This window comes from Silene latifolia, chromosome 11 (genome assembly GCF_048544455.1).
Source record: "Silene latifolia isolate original U9 population chromosome 11, ASM4854445v1, whole genome shotgun sequence".
Lineage (NCBI taxonomy): Eukaryota > Viridiplantae > Streptophyta > Magnoliopsida > Caryophyllales > Caryophyllaceae > Silene > Silene latifolia.
In genome coordinates this window covers 174,914,293-174,937,316 of record NC_133536.1, presented here as the reverse complement: position 1 = coordinate 174,937,316, position 23,024 = coordinate 174,914,293, and the positions used below count along the sequence as shown (strand labels likewise).

The 23,024-nt window shown below is 37.7% G+C and overlaps 1 protein-coding gene and 1 non-coding gene across 2 annotated transcripts; both read left to right on the top strand.

Moving 5' to 3' along the window:
• The first annotated feature begins 10,193 nt into the window (after window positions 1-10,193).
• LOC141616137 (small nucleolar RNA R71) lies at window positions 10,194-10,300 on the top strand. The gene has a single exon (XR_012530506.1). It is a non-coding gene; the product is annotated as a small nucleolar RNA R71 (small nucleolar RNA).
• A 10,537-nt stretch (window positions 10,301-20,837) lies between these two features.
• LOC141614385 (uncharacterized) lies at window positions 20,838-21,977 on the top strand. The gene has a single exon (XM_074433130.1). The coding sequence runs from the start codon at window positions 20,838-20,840 to the stop codon at window positions 21,975-21,977; it is 1,140 nt and encodes a 379-aa protein (XP_074289231.1).
• Window positions 21,978-23,024: the final 1,047 nt, after the last annotated feature.

The following is a 23,024-nucleotide window of genomic DNA, read 5'->3' as shown; positions in this document are numbered from 1 at the left end:
TTACTCCATTAATTACAGAAGAAAAAAATCCAACAACATGACTTTCGGCTCACTTCTATGGCGTGAGAGTATTCATTAATGTATTATGTACAAATGTTTGGGTCAATCAATGGATTGATTTATGGGCTTGTCGTAAATCATGTACTCCGCATGTTTATGGGAACATGCTAAATTGCTAATGTAGTTTGTGAATCTGCCATGTTTGATCAGTTATTCACTATGTCTGGTTTTGAAAAACGTTGATGTATGAAGGCATGGAGTCATTCATCAAATAGTACTCTATACAATTCATCATGAATAAAGAGTTCACGTGATATGGGATGGCGTATATTTGATCATGAAACAGGCAAATATAAACCTTGCTGCATTGATGGAAGATATTTTGTTTAAAAATAAATAATAAAAAGTGACAAAAAACCTTGAAGCATAATACTTGGTTGGGTATGGGAGATGAAGATGACGATATAATAATTTAAAGGTGGTAATTATTGAATGGACCCGAGAATACGACACGACCCCCACAAAAAAATTAGCGGGTTAAGTTTAACACGCCGTATTTTCTTAAGTAATGGGTCGACAATAACAAGACACAAAATTTATTTGAGTCGAGTAGGGTTGAGATCTTTCAACACAAACTCGACACAGATAAATACCCCTACAACCATCTCTACTATAAAATATCACACATTTAGTTTATGAGTTATTTATTTTTTAATGAGATCAGAGCAGAGGGCCAACTTTTGAAAAGGAGACCAACGGAGACCTTGCTACACGGATGATATAATATTTTTTGTAAAGAGTAAGGCCCTGTTCTTTTGGATTTAAAGTCACTTAATATAAGTTCATTTCAGATTCTATAAGTTCAATTCAGTTCAGTTCAGATCCTATAAGTTCAGTTCAGATTCTATAAGTTCGATTCGATTCGAGATCCTATAAGTTCGATTCGATTCAGATCTTATAAATTGATTCGAGATCCTATAAGTTGATTCGATTCGATTCGAGATCCTACAAGTTCGATTCGAGATCATATACCTCACTTAATTTAAGTTCGATTCCAGATCCTATAAGTTCGATTCGATTCGATTCGAGATCCTATAAGTTCGATTCGAGATCCTATAAGTTCGATTCGATTCGAGATCCTATAAGTTCGATTCGATTGATTCGAGATCCAATAAGTTCAATTCAGATCCTATAAGTTCAGTTCAGTTCAGTTCAGATCCTATAAGTTCAGTTCAGATCAAATAAGTTTCAGTCCAAAAGAACAGAACCTAAATGATGGAAGGAAAGGGAAGAAATTGTAAGATATTTCCATAAAATAAATAAGTATTAAATTAATATTTAATTAAGTTATTTTATGGAAATTAAGTTCATCCATTGTATGGTGTAATTTACCTTGAATTTTGTTTTCACTATTGTCTCCCATAAGTTACCACTCACAATTTAGGAAACTGTCCCGTTGACTCTTTGATGGCAAGAGTCTATATAAGGGGAACATATTTATTCTGATTAAGGTTCACTAAGTCTACCTCATTAAGAAAATACACCATCTAAATTGTGAGGCTGAGGGTTTAGAAACAAAGTCAGATTTGGGGCATAAGGAATTAGGTTATTCATTAAGACGAATCAATAATTTCAAGCAATTGCTGGAGGTAACTAATCGATCTCTTTTATCGCTTCTGCATTTAGTTTATACATGTTCATTATGAGATCAGAACATGTTATTTTAGACTATAAAATTTACAGTTGGTATCAGAGCGAGTAATCGCCTCTGCCTTGCTTAAATCTGTCAACCCTTGTTCACCCTTATTAGCGGGTGTTACAGTTTCATCGCATACGTTGGTTGAAAATTGAGACTAGTCTTGTTTTAACTAATGAATCTGACTTTAGGGATACTGCGCTAATATTTGTCTTGTTGGTTTGGCCTTAATGTTCACAGCTATGCTTAAAGCCAAATAAATACTCCCTCCGATCCAGACCAAAGGTAACATTGACTTTTTCACACTTGTCGAGTCACGTTTTGCAACGTAAATATCTTTAGTTACACATTATTAAAAATTATAAAAATTTGATATTCCCTACGACCATAAATAGTGCCAAAAAGTCAATGTTACCTTTGGTCTGGATCGGAGGGAGTAATGTAGTTTCACTAGTAATTTAACTAGAAACTTCCATATTCCATTTCTTTTACCAAAGTTATCATGACTTATAGGTTTTCATAAACCTTTCGCCTATATTTTATGTTGGCATAAAGGAAAATTTGTTTATTCTTTTGTTCTTTGAGCATGAAATCCATTGTTTATATTGTGCTTGAGAACTAACCAAATGTGTTTGGCGTGGTGGTTGCTCACCTCATCCCTTAACCATGAGGTTAGGGGTTCGATCTCTGCCCATGAGAATGGAGCAAACTCTTTGGCCAGTCGTTTACCTCTTCGTGGGAGCACCTGCGGCGAGAGGATTATACACGGTTGTCGACGGTGGACACCCCGATTTACACCCAAAAAAAATATTGTGCTTGAGAACTCTACATGCTATATTATTGATGTTGGACTCTGCTAGACTCATTACGGTTTTGGAACTATTAAAATCCAGAGTATTACCATTCTATATACATGAACTTATATTAGTTTGTGTATAGTCGTAAGTTTATATGATGATTTAGACTGAGTATGATTTTGGTCATTAAGTTTTTTTATATACATTCAGTTATTTGTATATAAATTAAAGTTAATGTCAAGTGATTCAAAATTTTATTAGTTAGAGTTTAGCCACAGTGATACCCGTCGTTGTGAGTACCAAAAATAAGATTTATAAAACCTATTAAAACTAACAAAAGCTAGTGGTAACAGGGTCGAACCACAGGGAGGCGAATGTAATTAATAATTGTCTAATTCTAGTCTAGGGTAACGAATGTGGGAGTTGAATTGATTTGGTCTATAGCTAAAGGCAATAAAAGACAATAAACTAAATAAACGGATAAAACAGATAATAAAAAGGGTGCAAGGATGGTCGGTTCACTATAGTTTCGGCGGCAGCATACTAAGTAGGTCTAAATCAAACACATGAGGCGGGAAAACAAGAGGTCCTCTTGGTCCACTCTCAACAGATAGCATCTTTCGATCTCGCTATAAGTCCCTAATATCACTAATACTGACTTTCGTCCTGAAAAGTGACTAATAATCTAAACTTTACCTATCTTTCGATCTCAGCATAGTTTAGTCATTTTAATTGATGATCTAACAACTGTCCCTATCTTTTGATCTAATGGGTCAGTCGAATCTTAAACATTCAACTAGTCGTGTACACTCGATTCGTCGAATATAGAAATAAAACAATTAAAACGAAGGTAACACCTCACGTGGTCAGTCGATCGACCAGGTATGGCAGTCGATCGACTGACACGCGATTTCAGTCCATATTAATTCTACGCCGCCTAATCCTACAGTTCCCCTACATCCTAGCACAAGCAATTTAGCTACTCATGACTATAGTAGAAACAACAACAATATAAACGAAATAACCTACTGAGTTCATGCTTGCAACGATTAAATAAGCGAATAACATAAACGATAATTGGCCTTGGAAACTAACTAGCAATTTCTATACTATCAATGCAATAAATATGAACTGAAATAAGAATAAGGGAATACCGAAATTGCAGAAGAATTGTAACGGAATGATTAAAAACACGAACGAAAATCCAATGCGAAACAATATCCCGAACCCTAATTATTTGATATTCTAAAACTGATAAAAACTGAATGTAAAACTTCGATGTAACTGGATGCTTATTCTCAAAACCTAGCTTACGTTATATAGAATACAACGTAACTCTTATTTCCAAAACCTAAAAATACAATGGGCTTCAAGTTCCTCGATCTTTTAATTCTCATCTGACGTAGCGGCTTGGTCGATCGACCAAGCATGGCGGTCGATCGACTGAGATGCAGTGTACAGTAGCTTCTGGAACCCGTGGGTTGGTCGATCGACTGAAGGCAGTGGTCGATCGACCGAAGTAGCTGATATTTGACTTCTAACATCTCGTGGATTTGTCTTTTGAGCCTTGAAATGTGCACCGAGCTCGTTTCTTAAGTGAATACTTCACGTCAAATGCAATGCAAGATACCCGGGGACGAATTTAGCTTAATTTCCGCTGAATTCTTCACATTTCTGCAATAATGTACAAAAATACGGAAGTAGACGGAAATGGGGGAAATAGTAGCATAAACTACACAAATGAGCTCTGAAATGCGTGTACAATGAGGTATAAAACATCATATAAATGACACGCATCAAACTTCCCCAAAACAAACCCTTGCTTGTCCCCAAGCAAGAACCAGACTCGATCTAATGACCTAATGGAACGAGTTCAATCTCAGAGCGAATTGCAAACTGTAAAGCCTAAACCATTTTAATGCAATAACTAACAATCAATTAGCAATGCGAATCATGCAAACGAGTTATGAAGTCGTTAAAAACTGTTGTACCGTCAACTATAGAGACTTATCAAATTGGACTCTCACGGGTCGCTCATATCACACATAAGCACAGGTGAATATATAAGAGGATAGAAAGAATTCATTTTGTAGAGACTCTCACCTAAACTACGACCTATAAGAACATGCCTGCAATAAAATATGAAAGTAATCTCTATGACCGTACATATGCATTCCAACCAACAAATGACCATGACACATGCCGAGGTATATATATATATATATATATATATATATATATATATATATATATATATGGAAATGTGAGGTATGGGTAAGAAGAGGCAAAACATATATGGGAAAGTGGAGGTACAGGTGATCAAGCTAGAACCAAAACGGAACCGTGCGACAATATCCAACTTCTTGCTCAAAATGAAGACGGGTGCTAATTATCAAGCACAAAATTCACAAATCTCCATAATACTAAATCAACTAACTCCCCATAAGATATAAATGCAGCATGGGAGCAAAAATCGCCATAAGATAAAGGCTTGAATCATGCGAATTGATTTTCTTCTCTTTCTTTCTCGGACATCAGTCGATCGACCAAAATGGGCAGTCGATCGACTGCTTTGAACAGTACAGAACTTTCTTTTTCTTCTTTTTTCGAATCATTTTTCATATCTTTTTTCTTTTCTATTTTTTTTTCTCTTCATTCTTTTTATCCAACTAAATCTCAATAAGAGCATATGCCACCAAAAACTAAGTAACAATCCCAAGAACATAGACTACTAGCTTGACAAAGGCAGGCTAAGTGTAGGATGTAGTAATGGGACAAAAAGGCTTTTTTTGGCAGTGTGGAGCTTATGGGCATAATAAGAAAAGGGAAACCTCTACCACATGTGTCAACAAACCACAAACCGAATGCATACAGGTATTAAGTAGATTAAGTTCATAATTATGCAAATTAAGGAAACATGTCTCATAAGGAGTACTACTCACATTCCTAGATAAACTAGTCATGAATGTCACCAGTTATAAGCTCTAAATCTCAGAAAATATAAGTAGTTTGCCAAAAATCTAAGTTAAGTCTCAAGTGCAGCAAATAATTTAACGAAAACTCGTAGATATGCATATATGATTCTACTAATAACATGTTAATTAGCAAGGCTTAGGCAAAAACAGCTGCAAATGCAATGTCATCATGGAAATACTATCGTTCCGACTCAACCTATATGCTAAAATAAACGTGCAATTTTTTGAAATTTTTGAAATTTTTCAATTTTTTGGATTTTTGTATATATATAAAGAAATAAACAACAATGCAAGACAAAAATGTAAACGTGAATGCAAGCAAATGAAATGCGACGCAAAACCCTTCCCCAAACCAAATCGCACAATGTCCCCATTGTGCAAAATCATTTAATGAAATAAACGAGAAACGGGAATTTGCGATAAAATTAACTAAATAAGACATGAAGTAAAGACAAGTAACTCACAATACTTTAAGCGCAGCAAAGGAAACCTCCCCAAACCAGCGTGAGCTAGGAGGTTTCAGTAGCCAGCAGTGCTACCAATAGATACCTGAAAAGACAAACAAAGTACCACGCATAACATCGAGAAAGCAATAAAGAAGCGATATTATGTGCATAATTGAGAAAAATAGAAGAAATAAATAATGACGGAAGATAAGGTGGAGTAGAAAACTCCCTCCATTCCGCAAACCGACCAAACACAACAGGGGAGAGGTCGTGAACAGGTACAGCAGTGCACAGTGATCGATCGCCACATCACCCAGTCGATCAACCAGGGTGAAAGGAACAGTAGCTCCTGGAAACTGCAGACCAGTCGATCGACCAATGGTGCCAGTCGATCGACTGAAAACACTGCTGTAACTTCAGATTTCTTCGTATTTGCTCAATTACTTGAGCTAATGAGGTCTAAAAACCTGCAAGTGCACAATAATACGCGCCCAAAATTGCGCAAAACCCAAAGTAAAGTCTAAAGTGCTGAAAAACCCTAAGCAAAGTAATTAAATGCGAAGTCTCGCGCACACAAAGCGATAAAAAGAAAGAGTCTAAAAGCAATAAAAATTGTTTGTAAAGCACGCGATCAACTAATAGTTGATCAAGAATGGCCATGGAATGGCCCACTTGGTCGGCTCCTGGCTACTAGAGGTAGCCTCAACGGTGCTCATCTTCTCAGCTGCACCCTTCTTAGCTTCCACGTCCGTAGAGCTCAACGGATCAACACTTTCATTATCTCCCCAATCAATGACCTCTTCCGGCTCATCAAAGTCCAAGTCGGACTCCCTTACTCTGACTGGCTCATCTTCAAGCTCCTCATCAGTGCCATAGCTAAGGCATCCTAAGCCACCTCTTGAGACGATTGGCTCCTTCGCAGCTGAAGCAACATGCGGCTCCTCCTTCCCCAAACCAGCTCCTGCAATTTGTAAAACAGACGAATCTTCCTCCAATTTGCTCCTAATCTGGGGCGGAGGTGTCACAACAGGAGTAGGAACAGAAATAGGCATATCAGGAAGCACGAAGTACGATTTCTTTTCAGAAACCGTATTACAAGTGACAGGCCACATGGGGTCTTTCTTCTTAGCCGTCTGGGCAAAGACAATAGAATGCTTTCCCACTTTGAAGGTCAAAGTTCCTGAACCTACATCTATAACTGCACCAACAGTGTGCAGAAATGGTCTACCTAGTATAATAGGTATGTGTGCATCTTCGGGCATATCAAGCACAACGAAGTCAACACGGAAGAAAAACTTCCCTATTTGCACAGGGATGTCCTCTAAGACTCCTATTGACTGGACCGCAGAACGATCAGCCATCTGTACTATCATATCGGTGACTGCAAACCTAGTCAATTTCAGCTTCCTAGCTAGACTCAAAGGCATGACGCTAATGCTGGCTCTTAGGTCACATAGTGCCTTCTCAATTGAGAAGGTACCAATATTGCAAGGAACGGAAAAGCTACTTGGGTCAGTTAATTTATGGGGTGTAGTATGGGTTAAATAGGAGCATGACTCCTCAGTGAGTGCTACAGTATGCACAGTTTCAAGTGACTTTTTCTTAGACAAGAGTTGTTTCATGAATTTAGTGTAAGCAGGCACTTGATTGACTAACTCAAGGAAAGGAACGTGTACATTCAAGCTACGAATAACTTTTTCAAATTTATTGAAAGATACCTGTTCCTTCGTCGGCACTAGTCTCTCCGGATAGGGGGCTGTAAGTGAAGGAAATGTAGATCTATATACATAAACATACTCATATATGTTATAAATTAATTTGTCATAAAATTAAAGATGGATTTTATGCATGCAAACAAATAAACAAAATAGAGAAGAAATCATGTTCTTACAATGGATGTTTCGGTTTTATGGGCACAAAAGAAATCTCCTTTTCTTTTGTTCTTGAGCTTTCCTTTAATGGAAGAAACAAGATCCAAGTGTAGGATCTCTCCTTAGGAATAATACCCAAAGCTTACTCTTAATAAAATTAATATTACATGAACTAGTACAATATTAATCTTGTGAAAAATGACCCAAAATAATTTGGTATTTTGGCTCTCTAAAACCGGTTAGAGGAGAGGAGAGTGGAAGATTATTTTCTCTTTCTAAAACTTAGGTTTTTGAGATGAATGAATAATAATATCACTCACACATTCATTTCATATGGTGAATAATAATCAAAAATAAGCAAAAGAACTCTTGTTCTTTTCTAGGTGAAACCGGTTGGGAGGAAGAGGAAGGCCAATGCATGGGCTAGGTGCTCTTCCACAAGAAGCACTAGGTATGCATGCCTAGTTGTAAAAAGAATGATTACATCTTCCACTAATCTAATTAACATTATAAGAATATGTTAATTATGTCCAATATCTCGGTCCATATGGATAACATGAAATCCATTTTATTTTTGTCAATTGTCAATATGTCACATGTCATATGAAACATAAACTTGTTATGTATTTTTAACATATTAAAAATCAACGTATTAATAAAAATACGTCATATACAAAAATCGACTTAGTAATACATAATTACTTGTGCAAAAATATTTTACCAATTTATAAATTATATTTATAATAATTCATTCAAATTCAATTGTTTGTTTAAACAATAATTTCATCCGAGTAATAATACAATTTGATTACTCGGACCGTATCTCATTTAATCACATTTCAATTTGATACGTAAATTTTACTTCCAAAATCGTCCGTCAATTTTCAAGTAATTTAATTAACTCGTAACATTATACGATTAATTAAATGATCAATTAAGAGTGTTGCCCTATAGATATGACCTAGGGGGTCAACTGATCACCACCGTCGCACGAAAAGTAATGTCAAACTCTAGTCAGCCAATCATTACCGATATATGTTGACCAGTTGACAGTAAAAATACTTCCCAATTGTATTCTTTAAAATGAGATTTAATAATGATATTTAAATCATATGATCGCACTATTGTTGAGGACACATTTCCCAACAGTAAGAAGTAACTTAGCCCTCTCCTCTAAATCTCGCATGCCGGCATCCGTGGACTTAGGCTGAAAGTCCACCACCTTTTCCTTGTTGAAGCTTGACCCCTCTTCAGACCGTCTCAAATGGGAACCATTGATCGACTTTGGGTCGTATTTCGGAACCGGGACTAACCCATCAGCACTCGGGTCTTGCCCCAATATTTTCGGGACCGTCGTACCCCGAAACAAGTGATCCCTCAAGTTATCGGGCATTGGAGGACGAAATTGCTCACCCTCAGCAGCGGTTCCAGTCGATCGACCAGGTTGGTCAGTCGATCGACTGGCTCCAACAGTACCAGAAGCTCCTGTAACACGAGGACTGGTCGATCGACTGGGTATGTCAGTCGATCGACTGACATACCTGGTAGACGCCTTTTTCTTTCCTTTGCTCGTTCCAGCTTTGTTTTGACTCGGTTCCGCCTCATTTTTTTCAGGGATATCCTCAACCATAGCAGGCCCCTCCAGGGTGGACCCACTCCGCAAAGTAATGGCATTAAGGGTCTCCTTTTGATCAGTTTGAGTCGGTAAGTGTTCCGGAGCTCAAGTTGTATTCTTGCTAGCCAATTGAGCAATTTGGCTCTCTAGCATCTTCATCCCGGCCTCTCTAGCTTGGGACTCCTTCAGCAATAAGTTCTTCAACTTGGCAAAATCAGAATTTTGGGATTGTTGCTGCTGTTGAGGAACATACGGGGGCTTTTGATATGGCTGCTGCTTATGAGGGGGCACATAAGGCTGTTGCTGCTGCTGCTGTGGAGGTGGTGTTGGATTTAGGACATTCTGGCTACTCCACCTCTAGTTAGGATGTACATTCGGCTCATAGTAGGTATTTGTCTGCCTATAATGTTGAAAGGCAGCACAAGACTCGAAGGGACTAGGACAATTTTCCGAAACATGTCCCTCAGCTCCACATCTTCTGCAGACGAAAGGACCGTCTGAAACATCATTAACATGGTACATCCCTTCTTTTGAAGCTCCTCCCAACTCATATTTGTCGAACCTCGCCGTGAGAGCCTCTAATGCAGCTACAGAAGGGGATTCAGCACTCCTCCTTTGATTCCCTCTGGAATTTCCATACTCAGCCTTATGGGTGGCCAAATCATCAATGATCTTCCACCCCTTAGTCTCTCCCATATTCTCCTGGAATATGCCACTAGCTGCAGCATCCAGGATAGCTCTCTGATCGTCGTACAGCCCATTATAGAACTGATTGCATAGACTCCACTTCTCGAACCCATGGTGCGGAATGGTTCGCTCTAGCTTCTTAAAACGGACCCATACTTCATGAAAGTTCTCATCAGGCCCCTGTTTAAAGCTCGTGATCTGAGCTCTAATGGCATTCGTCTTCGAGGCTGAAAAATACTTCTTGTAAAATGCCAAGGCCAAAGAATTCCAGTCGGTGATCCCGTGAGCAGCTCGATCCAGGTCTCTATACCACTCTCTCGCAGCATCACGAAGAGAGAATATAAACATGGTCTCCTTCACCTGGTCTGGGGTCACGCCGGCTGGTGGGGACATGGAGCAGCAATAATAGATGAATATTTCCATGTGCTTGGCTGCATCTTCAATTGCAGCTCCCCCGAATTGGTTTCTCTCAACCAAATTGATATAGGAAGGCTTTGGCTCGAATTTCCGTGCCTCCCCTGGTAACGCGAATCCCTTGTAGAGATTCTCAGTTGTTGGCTCTGAGCGACTGGCTATACTTGCTTCCTCAGCCATGACTGGAAGATCTGGAGATGTAACGGTCTCAGCTGATGAAGTAGAAACTGGAGATGAGGGTGGATCCTCCTCGAACAGCTCGTTCTCGTAAAAGCTAGAATGAGAACCAGACTCTTCCTCTAACTGTTGGTCTTGAAACAATCTCCTCTTTGCGCACAAGGTTCTCTCAATCTCTGGATGGAATGGTAGTAGTTCACCACCATGTGACCTGCGCATAAGAAGAAACTACAGGAAGAATGTAAGAAGAGTTTAAGGAACAGAAGTCCCTTAAACTAAGAAAAGACTAAAAATAAAACAACTAAAAATTAGAACAATTTCCTCCACGGCAACGGCGCCAAAATTTGATACCCGTCGTTGTGAGTACCAAAAATAAGATTTATAAAACCTATTAAAACTAACAAAAGCTAGTGGTAACAGGGTCGAACCACAGGGAGGCGAATGTAATTAATAATTGTCTAATTCTAGTCTAGGGTAACGAATGTGGGGGTTGAATTGATTTGGTCTATAGCTAAAGGCAATAAAAGACAATAAACTAAATAAACGGATAAAACAGATAATAAAAAGGGTGCAAGGATGGTCGGTTCACTATAGTTTCGGCGGCAGCATACTAAGTAGGTCTAAATCAAACACATGAGGCGGGAAAACAAGAGGTCCTCTCGGTCCACTCTCAACAGATAGCATCTTTCGATCTCGCTATAAGTCCCTAATATCACTAATACTGACTTTCGTCCTGAAAAGTGACTAATAATCTAAACTTTACCTATCTTTCGATCTCAGCATAGTTTAGTCATTTTAATTGATGATCTAACAACTGTCCCTATCTTTCGATCTAATGGGTCAGTCGAATCTTAAACATTCAACTAGTCGTGTGCACTTGATTCGTCGAATATAGAAATAAAACAATTAAAACGAAGGTAACACCTCACGTGGTCAGTCGATCGACCAGGTATGGCAGTCGATCGATTGACACGCGATTTCAGTCCATATTAATTCTACGCCGCCTAATCCTACAGTTCCCCTACATCCTAGCACAAGCAATTTAGCTACTCATGACTATAGTAGAAACAACAACAATATAAACGAAATAACCTACTGAGTTCATGCTCGCAACGATTAAATAAGCGAATAACATAAACGATAATTGGCCTTGGAAACTAACTAGCAATTTCTATACTATCAATGCAATAAAGATGAACTGAAATAAGAATAAGGGAATACCGAAATTGCAGAAGAATTGTAACGGAATGATTAAAAACACGAACGAAAATCCAATGCGAAACAATATCCCGAACCCTAATTATTTGATATTCTAAAACTGATAAAAACTGAATGTAAAACTTCGATGTAACTGGATGCTTATTCTCAAAACCTAGCTTACGTTATATAGAATACAACGTAACTCTTATTTCCAAAACCTAAAAATACAATGGGCTTCAAGTTCCTCGATCTTTTAATTCTCGTCTGAAGTAGCGGCTTAGTCGATCGACCAAGCATGGCGGTCGATCGACTGAGATGCAGTGTACAGTAGCTTCTGGAACCCGTGGGTTGGTCGATCGACTGAAAGCATTGGTCGATCGACTGAAGTAGCTGATATTTGACTTCTAACATCTCGTGGATTTGTCTTTTGGGCCTTGAAATGCGCACCGAGCTCGTTCCTTAAGTGAATACTTCACGTCAAATGCAATGCAAGATACATTGGGACGGATTTAGCTTAATTTCCGCTGAATTCTTCACATTTCTGCAATAATGTACAAAAATACGGAAGTAGACGGAAATGGGGGAAATAGTAGCATAAACTACACAAATGAGCTCTGAAATGCGTGTAAAATGAGGTATAAAACATCATATAAATGACACGTATCACACAGCATCTCTAATTAATTGAAATTTTATTTTGGAATCACATGTGGAAACTAGACATTATTTGTGATTAGTCGTATGTAATATAATGAGACTTACCCACAAGAATCTTGTTGTATGTATTTGTATGACTAATTAAGACGATATATTAAATCTTGTTTCTTAATCTACCCACAAGAGTTAAGAGATGTATATGATTTGATAGTATTGTCATAAAGTTAAAATTTATATGTATTTAGTTGAGTAGAACTTTAGGCCAGAGGCAACTTTTTATGTCTCTAGATTCATATTTGTGCATGATTTACATTGGTAAAATATGATAAATTTTAAAGTCTCAACTTTGGTAATAAGATTGTTATTCATTATATTTCCAGTAATTTTACCATGGAGTTCTACTGATGTTAAATTTGACATCCTGAATTAAATGGTGATAACTATAAGGTCTGGAAAGAGAGAATGCTATTGCAGTTGGGTTGGTTAGATTTTGATTATGCTATTTGGAAAGATGAACCACCTAAAGTAACTAAAGAAAGCACTAAAGAAGTAATTGATCTTTATGAAAAGTTGGAGAAATCTAATCGCCTCTCCATTATGTTCATAAAGACCAGAATGTATGCTAGTATCCGTGGTTCTGTCAATCAGCATACTAAAGTTAGAGATCTAATTAAGGCCATCAGTGAGCAGTTTGCAACTTCTGATAAAGCTATTGCTAGTACCTTAATAACGAAGTTTTCATATTTGAGGCTCACCGAGACTAAAGGTGTGCGTGATTATATCATGCGCATTAGGGATATTGCAGCTCAACTTAAGACCTTGGAAGTTACCATGTCTGACACTTTCCTTGTGCACTTTATTTTGTGCACTTTTCCTCCAAAATATGATCCTTTTAAGATCTCTTACAACACACATAAAGATAAATGGTCAATTAATGAACTTATGGCCATGTGTGTTCAAGAGGAGGGCAGATTTTTAATGGAGGAAGGTGAAAAGGTGAACCTTATGATTGCTTCTTCTTCAATGAGGCAAAAGGGTCACACTAAAGATAAGGGAAAGGGAAATATTTCAGCTGAGCCAGCCATTAAGAAGGAGTCTACGTGTTTCTTCTTTAAAAAGAAGGGACACATGAAGATAGACTGCATTAAGTTTAAGGCTTGGCTAAAGAAGAAAGGTAATTTTCATGCGTTTGTTTGTTATGAATCTAATACGGTTAATGTTAATCATAATACATGGTGGATTGATTCTGGAACTACAATCCATGTTTCGAATACCTTGCAGGGTATAACAGACCTAAGGAAACCAGTGGGCAGTGAACTTTCAATCTATTAAGAAACCAGATTAGTTCACATGTGGAGGCCATTGGGACATGCACCTTAATACTCCCTCCTAGTCTGATTGTTGGTTCCTCTTTCCTTTTCAATGCTAGTCGGGTGTTGGTTCCCCTTTCCTTTTTTAGTAAGTTTTGTGTGGTCTAAATTCAATTTCATGTGGGGTAGGGTGTTTTGTGTGGTCCAAATTCATTTCCTTAATTTTGGTGTTCGAAAGAAAGGCAACCAACAATCAGACTAGGAGGGAGTATTAAGTAGTGGTTTTATTTTGCATTTGGAAAAGACATTTTATGTTCCAAATTTCTCTAGAAATTTGATTTCAGTATCAAGACTTGTACCTTTGGGGTTTACCTTTAATTTTTCAGACTCTGGATTCAGTATTCTCAGAAATTCTGAAATTATCGGTTATGGTATTTTGTCTGATAATTTATATCGTTTTGAACTGCAAAATAATATTACTCATAATTCTATGCATGTCAATGCTGGTTTAAAACGTTGTATTATGAATGAGAATTCCTCTATTTTGTGGCACCGGAGATTGGGACATATCTCCATTGAGAGGGTAAAAAGATTAGTAAAGGATGGAGTACTTGATACTTTAGACTTTACTGATTTTGATACTTGTATTAGTTACATTAAGGGTAAGCAAACTAACATGTCTATGAAAGGTGCAAAGAGAAGTTCTAACCTATTAGAAATCATACATACGGATATTTGTTGTCCGGACATGAACGCCAATGATACAAAATATTTTATCACCTTTATTGATGATTACTCATGGTATATGTATCTTTACTTGCTTCGTTCTAAGGATGATACTTTTGATGCCTTTAAATTGTTTAAGGCTGAAGTAGAGAATCTATGCGGTAAGCGCATTAAGATTGAGAGATCAGATAGAGGTGGTGAATACTATGGTAGATACACTGAGAACGGACAAGCACCTGGTCCATTTGCTAAATTTCTTCATCAAGGGCATGGGATTGTTGCCCAATACACTATGCCTAGTTCTCCAGATCAGAATGGTGTAGCAGAAAGAAGAAATAGGACATTAATTGAGATGGTGCGTTGTATGAGAAGTAATGTTAAACTTCCTTCATTTTTGTGGGTTGATGCTCTTAAGACGACAGCATATATATTAAATCGGGTTCCTTCCAAGGCTGTGTTTATGATAACTTTTGAGTTATTTAAAGGATGGAAATCGAGTTTGAGAGATATACGCATTTGGGGATGCCCGTCGGAGGTGAGAGTGTATAATCCACAAGAAAAAAACTTGATCCCAGGACTGTTAGTGTGTATTTCATTGGATATGCCGAAAAGTCTAAGGGTTATAGGTTTTATTGTCCATCTCATATTACAAGGATTGTGGAATCAAGAAATGCTAAATTTCTTGAGAATGACTTGATCAGTTGGAGTGACCTAATTCGGGACATTGTCCTGGAGAGGGATCATCATGAAGTTCCACCTTCTGATTCAAGTCACAGATTGGTTGTCATTCATAATCCTCAAGTTCAATCGAGTGTTACACAACCAGTGATAGAAATTCCACAAAATGTCGATCAAAATATGGTAGATCATAATGACGAAGAGGTTCACCATGAGGATGAACAAGTTCCATTAAGAAGATCTATTTGTGAAAGGAGATCGGCTATTCCTGATGACTATGAAGTATATCTACAAGAATTGGATTATAATGTTGGAGCTGATAATGATCCTATTTCGTTTTCACAAGCCGTAAGTTCTACAGATTCAAACTTATGGTTGAATTCTATGAAAGATGAGATGAATTCTATGGCATCTAATAGAGTTTGGGATCTCGTTGTATTGTTTGATGGTGTAAAACCTATTGGGTGCAAGTGGGTCTATAAGACTAAAGAGATTCACTTGGAAACATCGAGAGACATAAGGCAAGACTCGTTGCTAAAGGATTCACTCAAAGAGAAGGAATTGACTACACAAAGACCTTTTCTCCTATATCAAAGAAAGATTCCTTTCGAATTGTCATGGCATTAGTAGCTCATTTTGATTACGAGTTACATCAGATAGATGTGAAAACAGCATTTCTCAATGGTGATTTAGAGGAAGAGGTTTATATGAGACAACCTGAAGGATTCTTCTCTAAAGATGGTGAGCATTTGGTTTGTAAGCTAAATAAATCCCTATACGGTTTAAAACAAGCTTCCCGCCAATGGTATAAGAAATTCCATGAAGTTATTTCTTCATTCGGTTTCGAAGAAAATATAATGGATCAATGTATATATCTTAAGGTCAGTGGGAGTAATGTTTGTTTTCTAGTGTTGTATGTGGATGGTATTTTGCTAGCAACCAATGATAAAGGGTTGCTACATGAGGTGAAACAATTCCTTTCAAGTAATTTTGATATGAAGGATATGGGTGAGGCATCTTATGTCATTGGCATTAAGATCCATAGAGATAGATCCCGAGGCATTTTGGGGTTCTCTCAAGAGGCCTATATCAATAAAGTACTTGAAAGATTCAGGATGAAAGATTGTTCACCAAGTGTAGTACCAATTGTAAAAGGTGACCGGTTCTGCTTAGACCAGTGCCCTAGGAATGACATTGAAAGAGAACAAATGAAGAATATTCCATATGTTTCAGCTGTTGGTAGCATTATGTATTCTCAAGTGTGTACCAGACCTGACATTGCATATGCGGTTGGAGTATGGGGAAGATATGAGAGTAACCCAGATCTTGATCACTGGAAAGCTGCAAAGAAAGTGTCGAGATACCTTCAAGATACTAAGGATTACATGATTATTTTTAGACGGACTGAGAATCTTGAAGTGGTAGGTTAGTCCGACTCCGACTACGCTAGCTGCATAGATTCACGTAAATTCACATCAGGTTCTGTGTTTATGCTAGTTGATGGAGTTGTGTCATGGAGGAGTGTTAAGCAAACCTTGACGGCTACTTCTACTATGGAGGCTGAGTTGTATCTTGTTTTGAGGCTACCTCACATGGTGTTTGGTTGAAAAGTTTCATATCTGGGCTTAGAGTTATTGGCTCTATTTGTAGGCCGCTAAGAATGTATTGTGATAATTCAGCTGCTGTGTTTATGGCTAAGAGTGGAAGTCGAAGTAAACACATCGACATAAAGTATCTAGCCATAGAGGAGCGTGTTCAGGAAAAGAAAGTGATCATTGAACACATTAGCACAGAGTTGATGATTGCAGATCCCTTGACTAAAGGCATGCCAATTAAGACTTTCAAGGATCATGTTGTGAGAATGAGACTTGGTTCTATTATGTAGTACATTCATTATGTTTTTGTAAGAAACTTTTATTAAGTTGGATATTTTCTCTTTTGGATTTATATGCACATATTTATTAGAGTAATGTTGAGAAACTAGGGTTATATGCACAAATACGATTATTAAGACAATGAGAGAGAAAGTTAGAGAGAAGGTGAAATTAGGGTTCTTTCTGAGTTTCTAGCAATGGCTAAACACAAAAAAAAAAATACTCCTAAAATCGCTAAATCTCTAAATAAACGATTACAACTTAGTAAATTTACTCTTCTTCGTAATAATAATACTACTAATACTACTAATTCTCCTAAAATTACGGTGGAAAATCGAATGGAATCGAATCAATTTGAGGCATTAACTGCATCGGATGCTGAGATTCTTCAACCTTATGACATGGAGGAGAAAATGGATCCGATTGCAGAATATTGTGTGGAGTCAGAAGCTGAATCTGAGCAGGAATGGACTGAGGTCAATTGGAAGAGAGGCAATGAGACTGGGAATTCATCCACTGGTGGTAAGCTTTATCTTACTTCTGAGGATATTCAATGTGAGTTAGACTTTTGGAAAGATGCTATGTATTGTTACATATTGGGGGCTAATCCGCCTTGTCCCGTTATTGATGGATTTGTGCGTCGTCTTTGGGGTAGTGATGAAGTCGACAAAATTGCTTTTCAACCTAATAGTATTTTCCTTGTAAGATTTAAGAATTCTGTTAGGAAAACGACGGTTCTGCAGGGTGGTCCATATTTCTTTGATAAAAAACCGCTTATAGTTAAGGAGTGGACTCCTGAAGCTAAATTAGTTAAGGAGGATGTGGACCTCGTACCCATTTGGATTCGATTTTATGGCTTACAATTGAAATTTTCGGGGCCTGCATTAATGAAGATTGCTGGATTAGTGGGTAAACCTGTGAGAACTGATATAGACACTAAGCATAAGCGTTTTTCGGGGTATGCAAGAGTGATGGTGCAAGTGAAAATGGGCAGTAAATACCCGGATTATATTGAGTTTGTTGATGAACTTGATGTTAATCAGCGTATCAATGTCCATTATGAATGGAAGCCTATTTTATGTGTGGGGTGTAAGGGTTTGGGACATGAGGTGAGTCACTGTTTGAAGAAAACTATGGATGGTAAAGTCAAGCCTAAGCAGGCCTGGAGGTCTAAGGTCACTAAGCCTCCTAGTGTTTCTCCTACAGTGGTCCAACCTTCAGTTGGGGAACCTCTTATTACACCTATGCCTTCTCAGGAGGTGCTTCAAAGTTCTGTTCTGCCGGCAAGAGTTATAACAAGAGTTTCCAAACATTGACTGCATATTGCTCAACGAGGGAAAGGATCCTTTATGGCTGCCTTAAACTCTTTTGCTAAAACTGGGCTTGTGGATGTTAGACAGCCTTCTCGAGTGATTTCTCCTGTTATAGCTGGACTGAATACTGGTGGTGGTGAATTGGGTGGTGTGCATCCAGTGATCATGGCTAACATAGGATTTTGGAATGTTAGGGAGTTCAATAGTCCTAATAAGCAGAAGAATGTTAGATGGTTTCTGCATATGAATAAAATTGGGCTATTTGGACTGTTAGAAACTAGGGTTAAACAATGTTCTTTTAATAAGGTTTACAATAATTTGGGTAGTAGCTGGTCAGTAATTGTTAATGGTGGTAGTAGGAAAGGTGAAAGAACCTGGTTAATTTGGAATGCTATTACTTATAAAGTGGATGTTATTCAGATGGAAGAGCAGATATTTCATGTGAAAGTGGATTATTTAGCCACTTGATGTTCTTGGTGGTTATCTTTAGTGCATGGAAAGAATAGAATTGCTGAAAGACTTCCTTTGTGGGATTCTTTAATTCACATGAAGCATTGTGTGAATGGTCCATGGGTAATTTTTGGGGATTTTAATAATGTTTTGTCTGTGGATGAAAGGATTGGACCAGTGGTTTCTGATTCTGAGATCACTGGATTTTTGGATTGTATTATGGCTTGTGAAGTTCATGATATTACTTCTTAAGGAGCTTATTACACTTGGAACAACAAACATGAGAATAATGATAGGGTGTTCAGAAGGATTGATAGAGTCTTGGTTAACCATGACTGGTTAATGGAGTTCCCTGACACTGTAACAACCTTTTTACCTGAAGGGTTATATGATCACTGCCCTTGTTTAATGGAAATTTGGCACACACAGATCAAAGGAAGAGGTAGCTTTAAATACTTTAATATCTGGAGTGCTGATGAGAACTTTTTACCCATTATTAAACAGGGGTGGCAGATTGAAATTTATGGCAGGAAGATGTATCAAATTGTAATAAAAATGAAGTTGTTGAAAAAGCCTTTAAAAGAGTTGAATCAAAAGTCTTATGCAAATGTGGAGACTAGTGCACAGTTGGCACAAATCCAATTGAGAAATGCCCAGATTGCTTTGCATGATGACCCTAAGAATCTACATCTTCAGGAGGAGGAAAGAAGAGCTACGCAAGTGTACAAGGATTTGGATACTGCTAGATTGTGTTTTCTTGCACAAAAAGCTAAATTGCATTGGATAAAGTATGGGGATACTAATACCAAGTATTTCCATAGCCATATCAAAGAAAGGAGAATGGTGAATACGGTATTGGCTATTGAGGATATGAGAGGTGCTTTGCAAACTGAAGTGGGTGCTATTGAGAATGCATTCCTTGAATATTATATGCAGCTGTTAGGATCTCATAAAACTCTTACTAGAGTTCATTATCCTACTGTCAGATGTGGCAAAACTGTAACTGCTGATCATGCTAATCTGCTGCTCCAACCGGTTACTGCTAGTGAAGTAAGGGAGGCCCTTTTTTCTATTCCTGTTGAGAAGTCCCCTAGACCTGATGGGTTCACAAGTAAATTTTTGAAAGATGCATGTGAGGTTATTGGAACAAACATTGAGGAGGGTGTGATGGAATTTTTTAGAAATGGTAAGCTCCTCAAGCAAGTGAATGCAACTAACCTCACACTTATACCCAAGAAAGCCAGGCCTGTGGTAGTATCAGACTTCAGACCCATTGCATGTTGCAATGTGATATATAAGTGTATAACTAAGGTTATTTGTATGAGGCTTGCTAAGATTTTACCTGATATTGTAAGCTACAATCAGAGTGCTTTTATAAAAGGTAGAGATATTGTGGATAACATCCTTATCTGTCAAGATTTGGTTAGGCTTTATATGAGGAAGAGTTGCTCTCCTAGATGCATAATGAAAGTTGATCTCAAAAAGGCGTATGACTCTATAGAGTGGGAGTTTATAGAGCATATGCTGAAAGCTCTGAGATTTCCTTCAGCTGTGGTTGGGTGGATAATGGAATGTATCAATACTCCCACCTATTCTATTTGTTTAAATGGCACCACTTTTGGGTATTTCCAGGGACAGAGAGGGATTTGACAAGGTGATCCAATGTCTCCCTTAATTTTCACTCTTTGTATGGAGTATTTAACAAGAATTTTGAATGTGGTGACTCAGAAGCCAGAGTTCAAATTTCACCCATTGTGTAGAGCACTTAAGTTGAGCCACTTATGTTTTGCAGATGACCTCCTTTGTTTAGTAGAGGTGACGAAGCATCCATTTTGATTCTGCTGAAAGCATTCTCTACATTTTAGTTGCTTCTGGTTTGGAAATTAATAAGGAAAAATCAGATATGTAATTTAATGGTGTTCAGTTGGGGGTGAAGCAGAATATTCTTGGTATGTCTGGGTTTCAGGAAAGGCCAATTCCTTTTCGATATTTAGGAATACCAATTTCCTATAAGAGGATCTCTGTAGGTGATTGCAGCAGGTTGGTGGAGAGGATGATGAGTAGGATAAGAGGATGGGGAGCTTATAAGTTGAGCTATGCTGGTAGATATACTCTTGTTCAAAGTGTGCTTTCCCAATTGTATACATATTGGGCTCGAATCTTCATTATTCCCATTACCGTTATCAATAAATTAATGGGCATTTGCAGGAATTTCTTGTGGTCTGGTTCTGAGGAGTTTCTGAAAGTTCCTCCTGTTTCATGGGATAGAATTTGTCAGGATAAGAAATCAGGTGGTTTGGGTGTGATTAATAGTAGAATATGGAATCAAGCGATGATTGGTAAGTATTGTTGGTGGATTGTAAGCAAAGCTGGCCATTTATGGATTAAATGGGTCAATCATATCTATATTAAAGGTCAGGCCTGGTTTGATTATATTCCTACTAATAATTCTAGTTGGGCTTGGAGAATAATCTGTAAAGTGAAAGAGCAGTTAAAGGCTGGTTATGTTCAGAATGTCTGGTGCTCTAAGGATGGTACATACTGTACTGCCAATGGCTATGATTGGTTGATGGGACAAAGCATCAGAGTCCCATGGTATCCCATTGTCTGGAGTTCTCTCAATTTGCCAAAAACTTCTTTTATTGCCTGGTTATATATGCAGCAACGACCTCTGACCAAAGACAGGTTATGTCATTTTGGCATGAATATAAATCCCATTTGTGATCTCTGCCTTGTCCATTCCGAAGATCATGATCATCTATTTTTCCAATGCAAATTTAGCAAGGCTTGCTTGCAGTGTGTTAATGACTGGTTGGGAATGCAAATTCCTGAAACTCAAGCTGTTCAATGGTGTTTGCAGTTACGCAGTACATCCCTTCTGAAGAAGCAGATCCTTTGGTGTGTCCTTTGTGACCTCATTTATAGAATTTGGCTAGCTCGTAATGTTTGTAGGGTGGATGCCTATACTCCTCATCCTTCGGTCATCCTGAGGGTGATTCAAGGAGACATATCTACTAGAATTAAAACTAGAATATCAGTAGTAAAGCATAGGGAGTCTCTCGTTTGGCTGAAAAGTCTAAGTTTGATTTGAGTCTATTATTGGCGTATGTATTGGTAGGCAGTTGATATGTTGTAGCCTTTTGGCTATTAGTGGTTGTATGGTGTAGCACTTCATTGATTCATTAATACAAGCTTTAACATTCCACCAAAAACAAATGTTGAGAAATATCATTTTGTTGGAACCTCGAGTAAACATGGGGTTTACTCATTAAGTTAAATGTGTGTTGTGTGAGTGACTTGATATATTGTGATACATGGAAGATTAATTCTTGCTCTAAGAGAATTCGTCGCCATGATCCATATGTTGTGTCTCTTGTTAAATGGACCAAGTAGGAGAATGTAAGATATTTCCATAAAATAAATAAGTATTACATTAATATTTAATTAAGTTATTTTATGGAAATTAAGTTGGTCCATTGTATGGTGGAATTTATCTAGGATTTTGTTTTCACTATTTTCTCCCATAAGTTACCACTCACAATTTAGAAAACTGTCCTGTTGACTCTTTGATGGCAAGAGTCTATATAAGGGGAACATATTTATTCTGATTAAGGTTCACCAAGTCTACCTCATTAAGAAAATACACCATCTAAATTGTGAGGCTTAGGGGTTGGAAACCAAGTCAGATTTGGGGCATAAGGAATTGGGTTATTCATTAAGACGGATCAATTATTTCAAGCAATGGCTGGAGTTAAGTAATCGATCTCTTTTATCGCTTCCGCATTGAGTTTATACATGTTTATTATGATACCAGAACATGTTATTTTAGACTATAAAACTTACAGAAAAATTATGAAAGACGGTAGTCACTGTGTGGTTTGGGGGAGATGGAGATGACGAGATATGAAACCGTCATTATTTTAATGGCAACAGGAGAACTAAAGAGAAGACAATAGAAAATGGGAAATTGACCAACTATAGATTGCAGGTGTTTTAATTTTGCCGTTAAAGTTAACGGACTTCATAAAGAGTCCCTTATTTGTAAAGCTGGAAAGTTTAGGTCCTTATCTGGAAAAAAAATATATAGTATAGATCCTTAAATTACCCTTTACTCAAACAAAAACCATGCATTTCTTGA

Bases quoted from the DNA above. Each gene is read 5' to 3' on its own strand.
- LOC141614385 (XM_074433130.1), top strand. From the start codon at position 20,838: ATGTCTGGGTTTCAGGAAAGGCCAATTCCTTTTCGATATTTAGGAATA.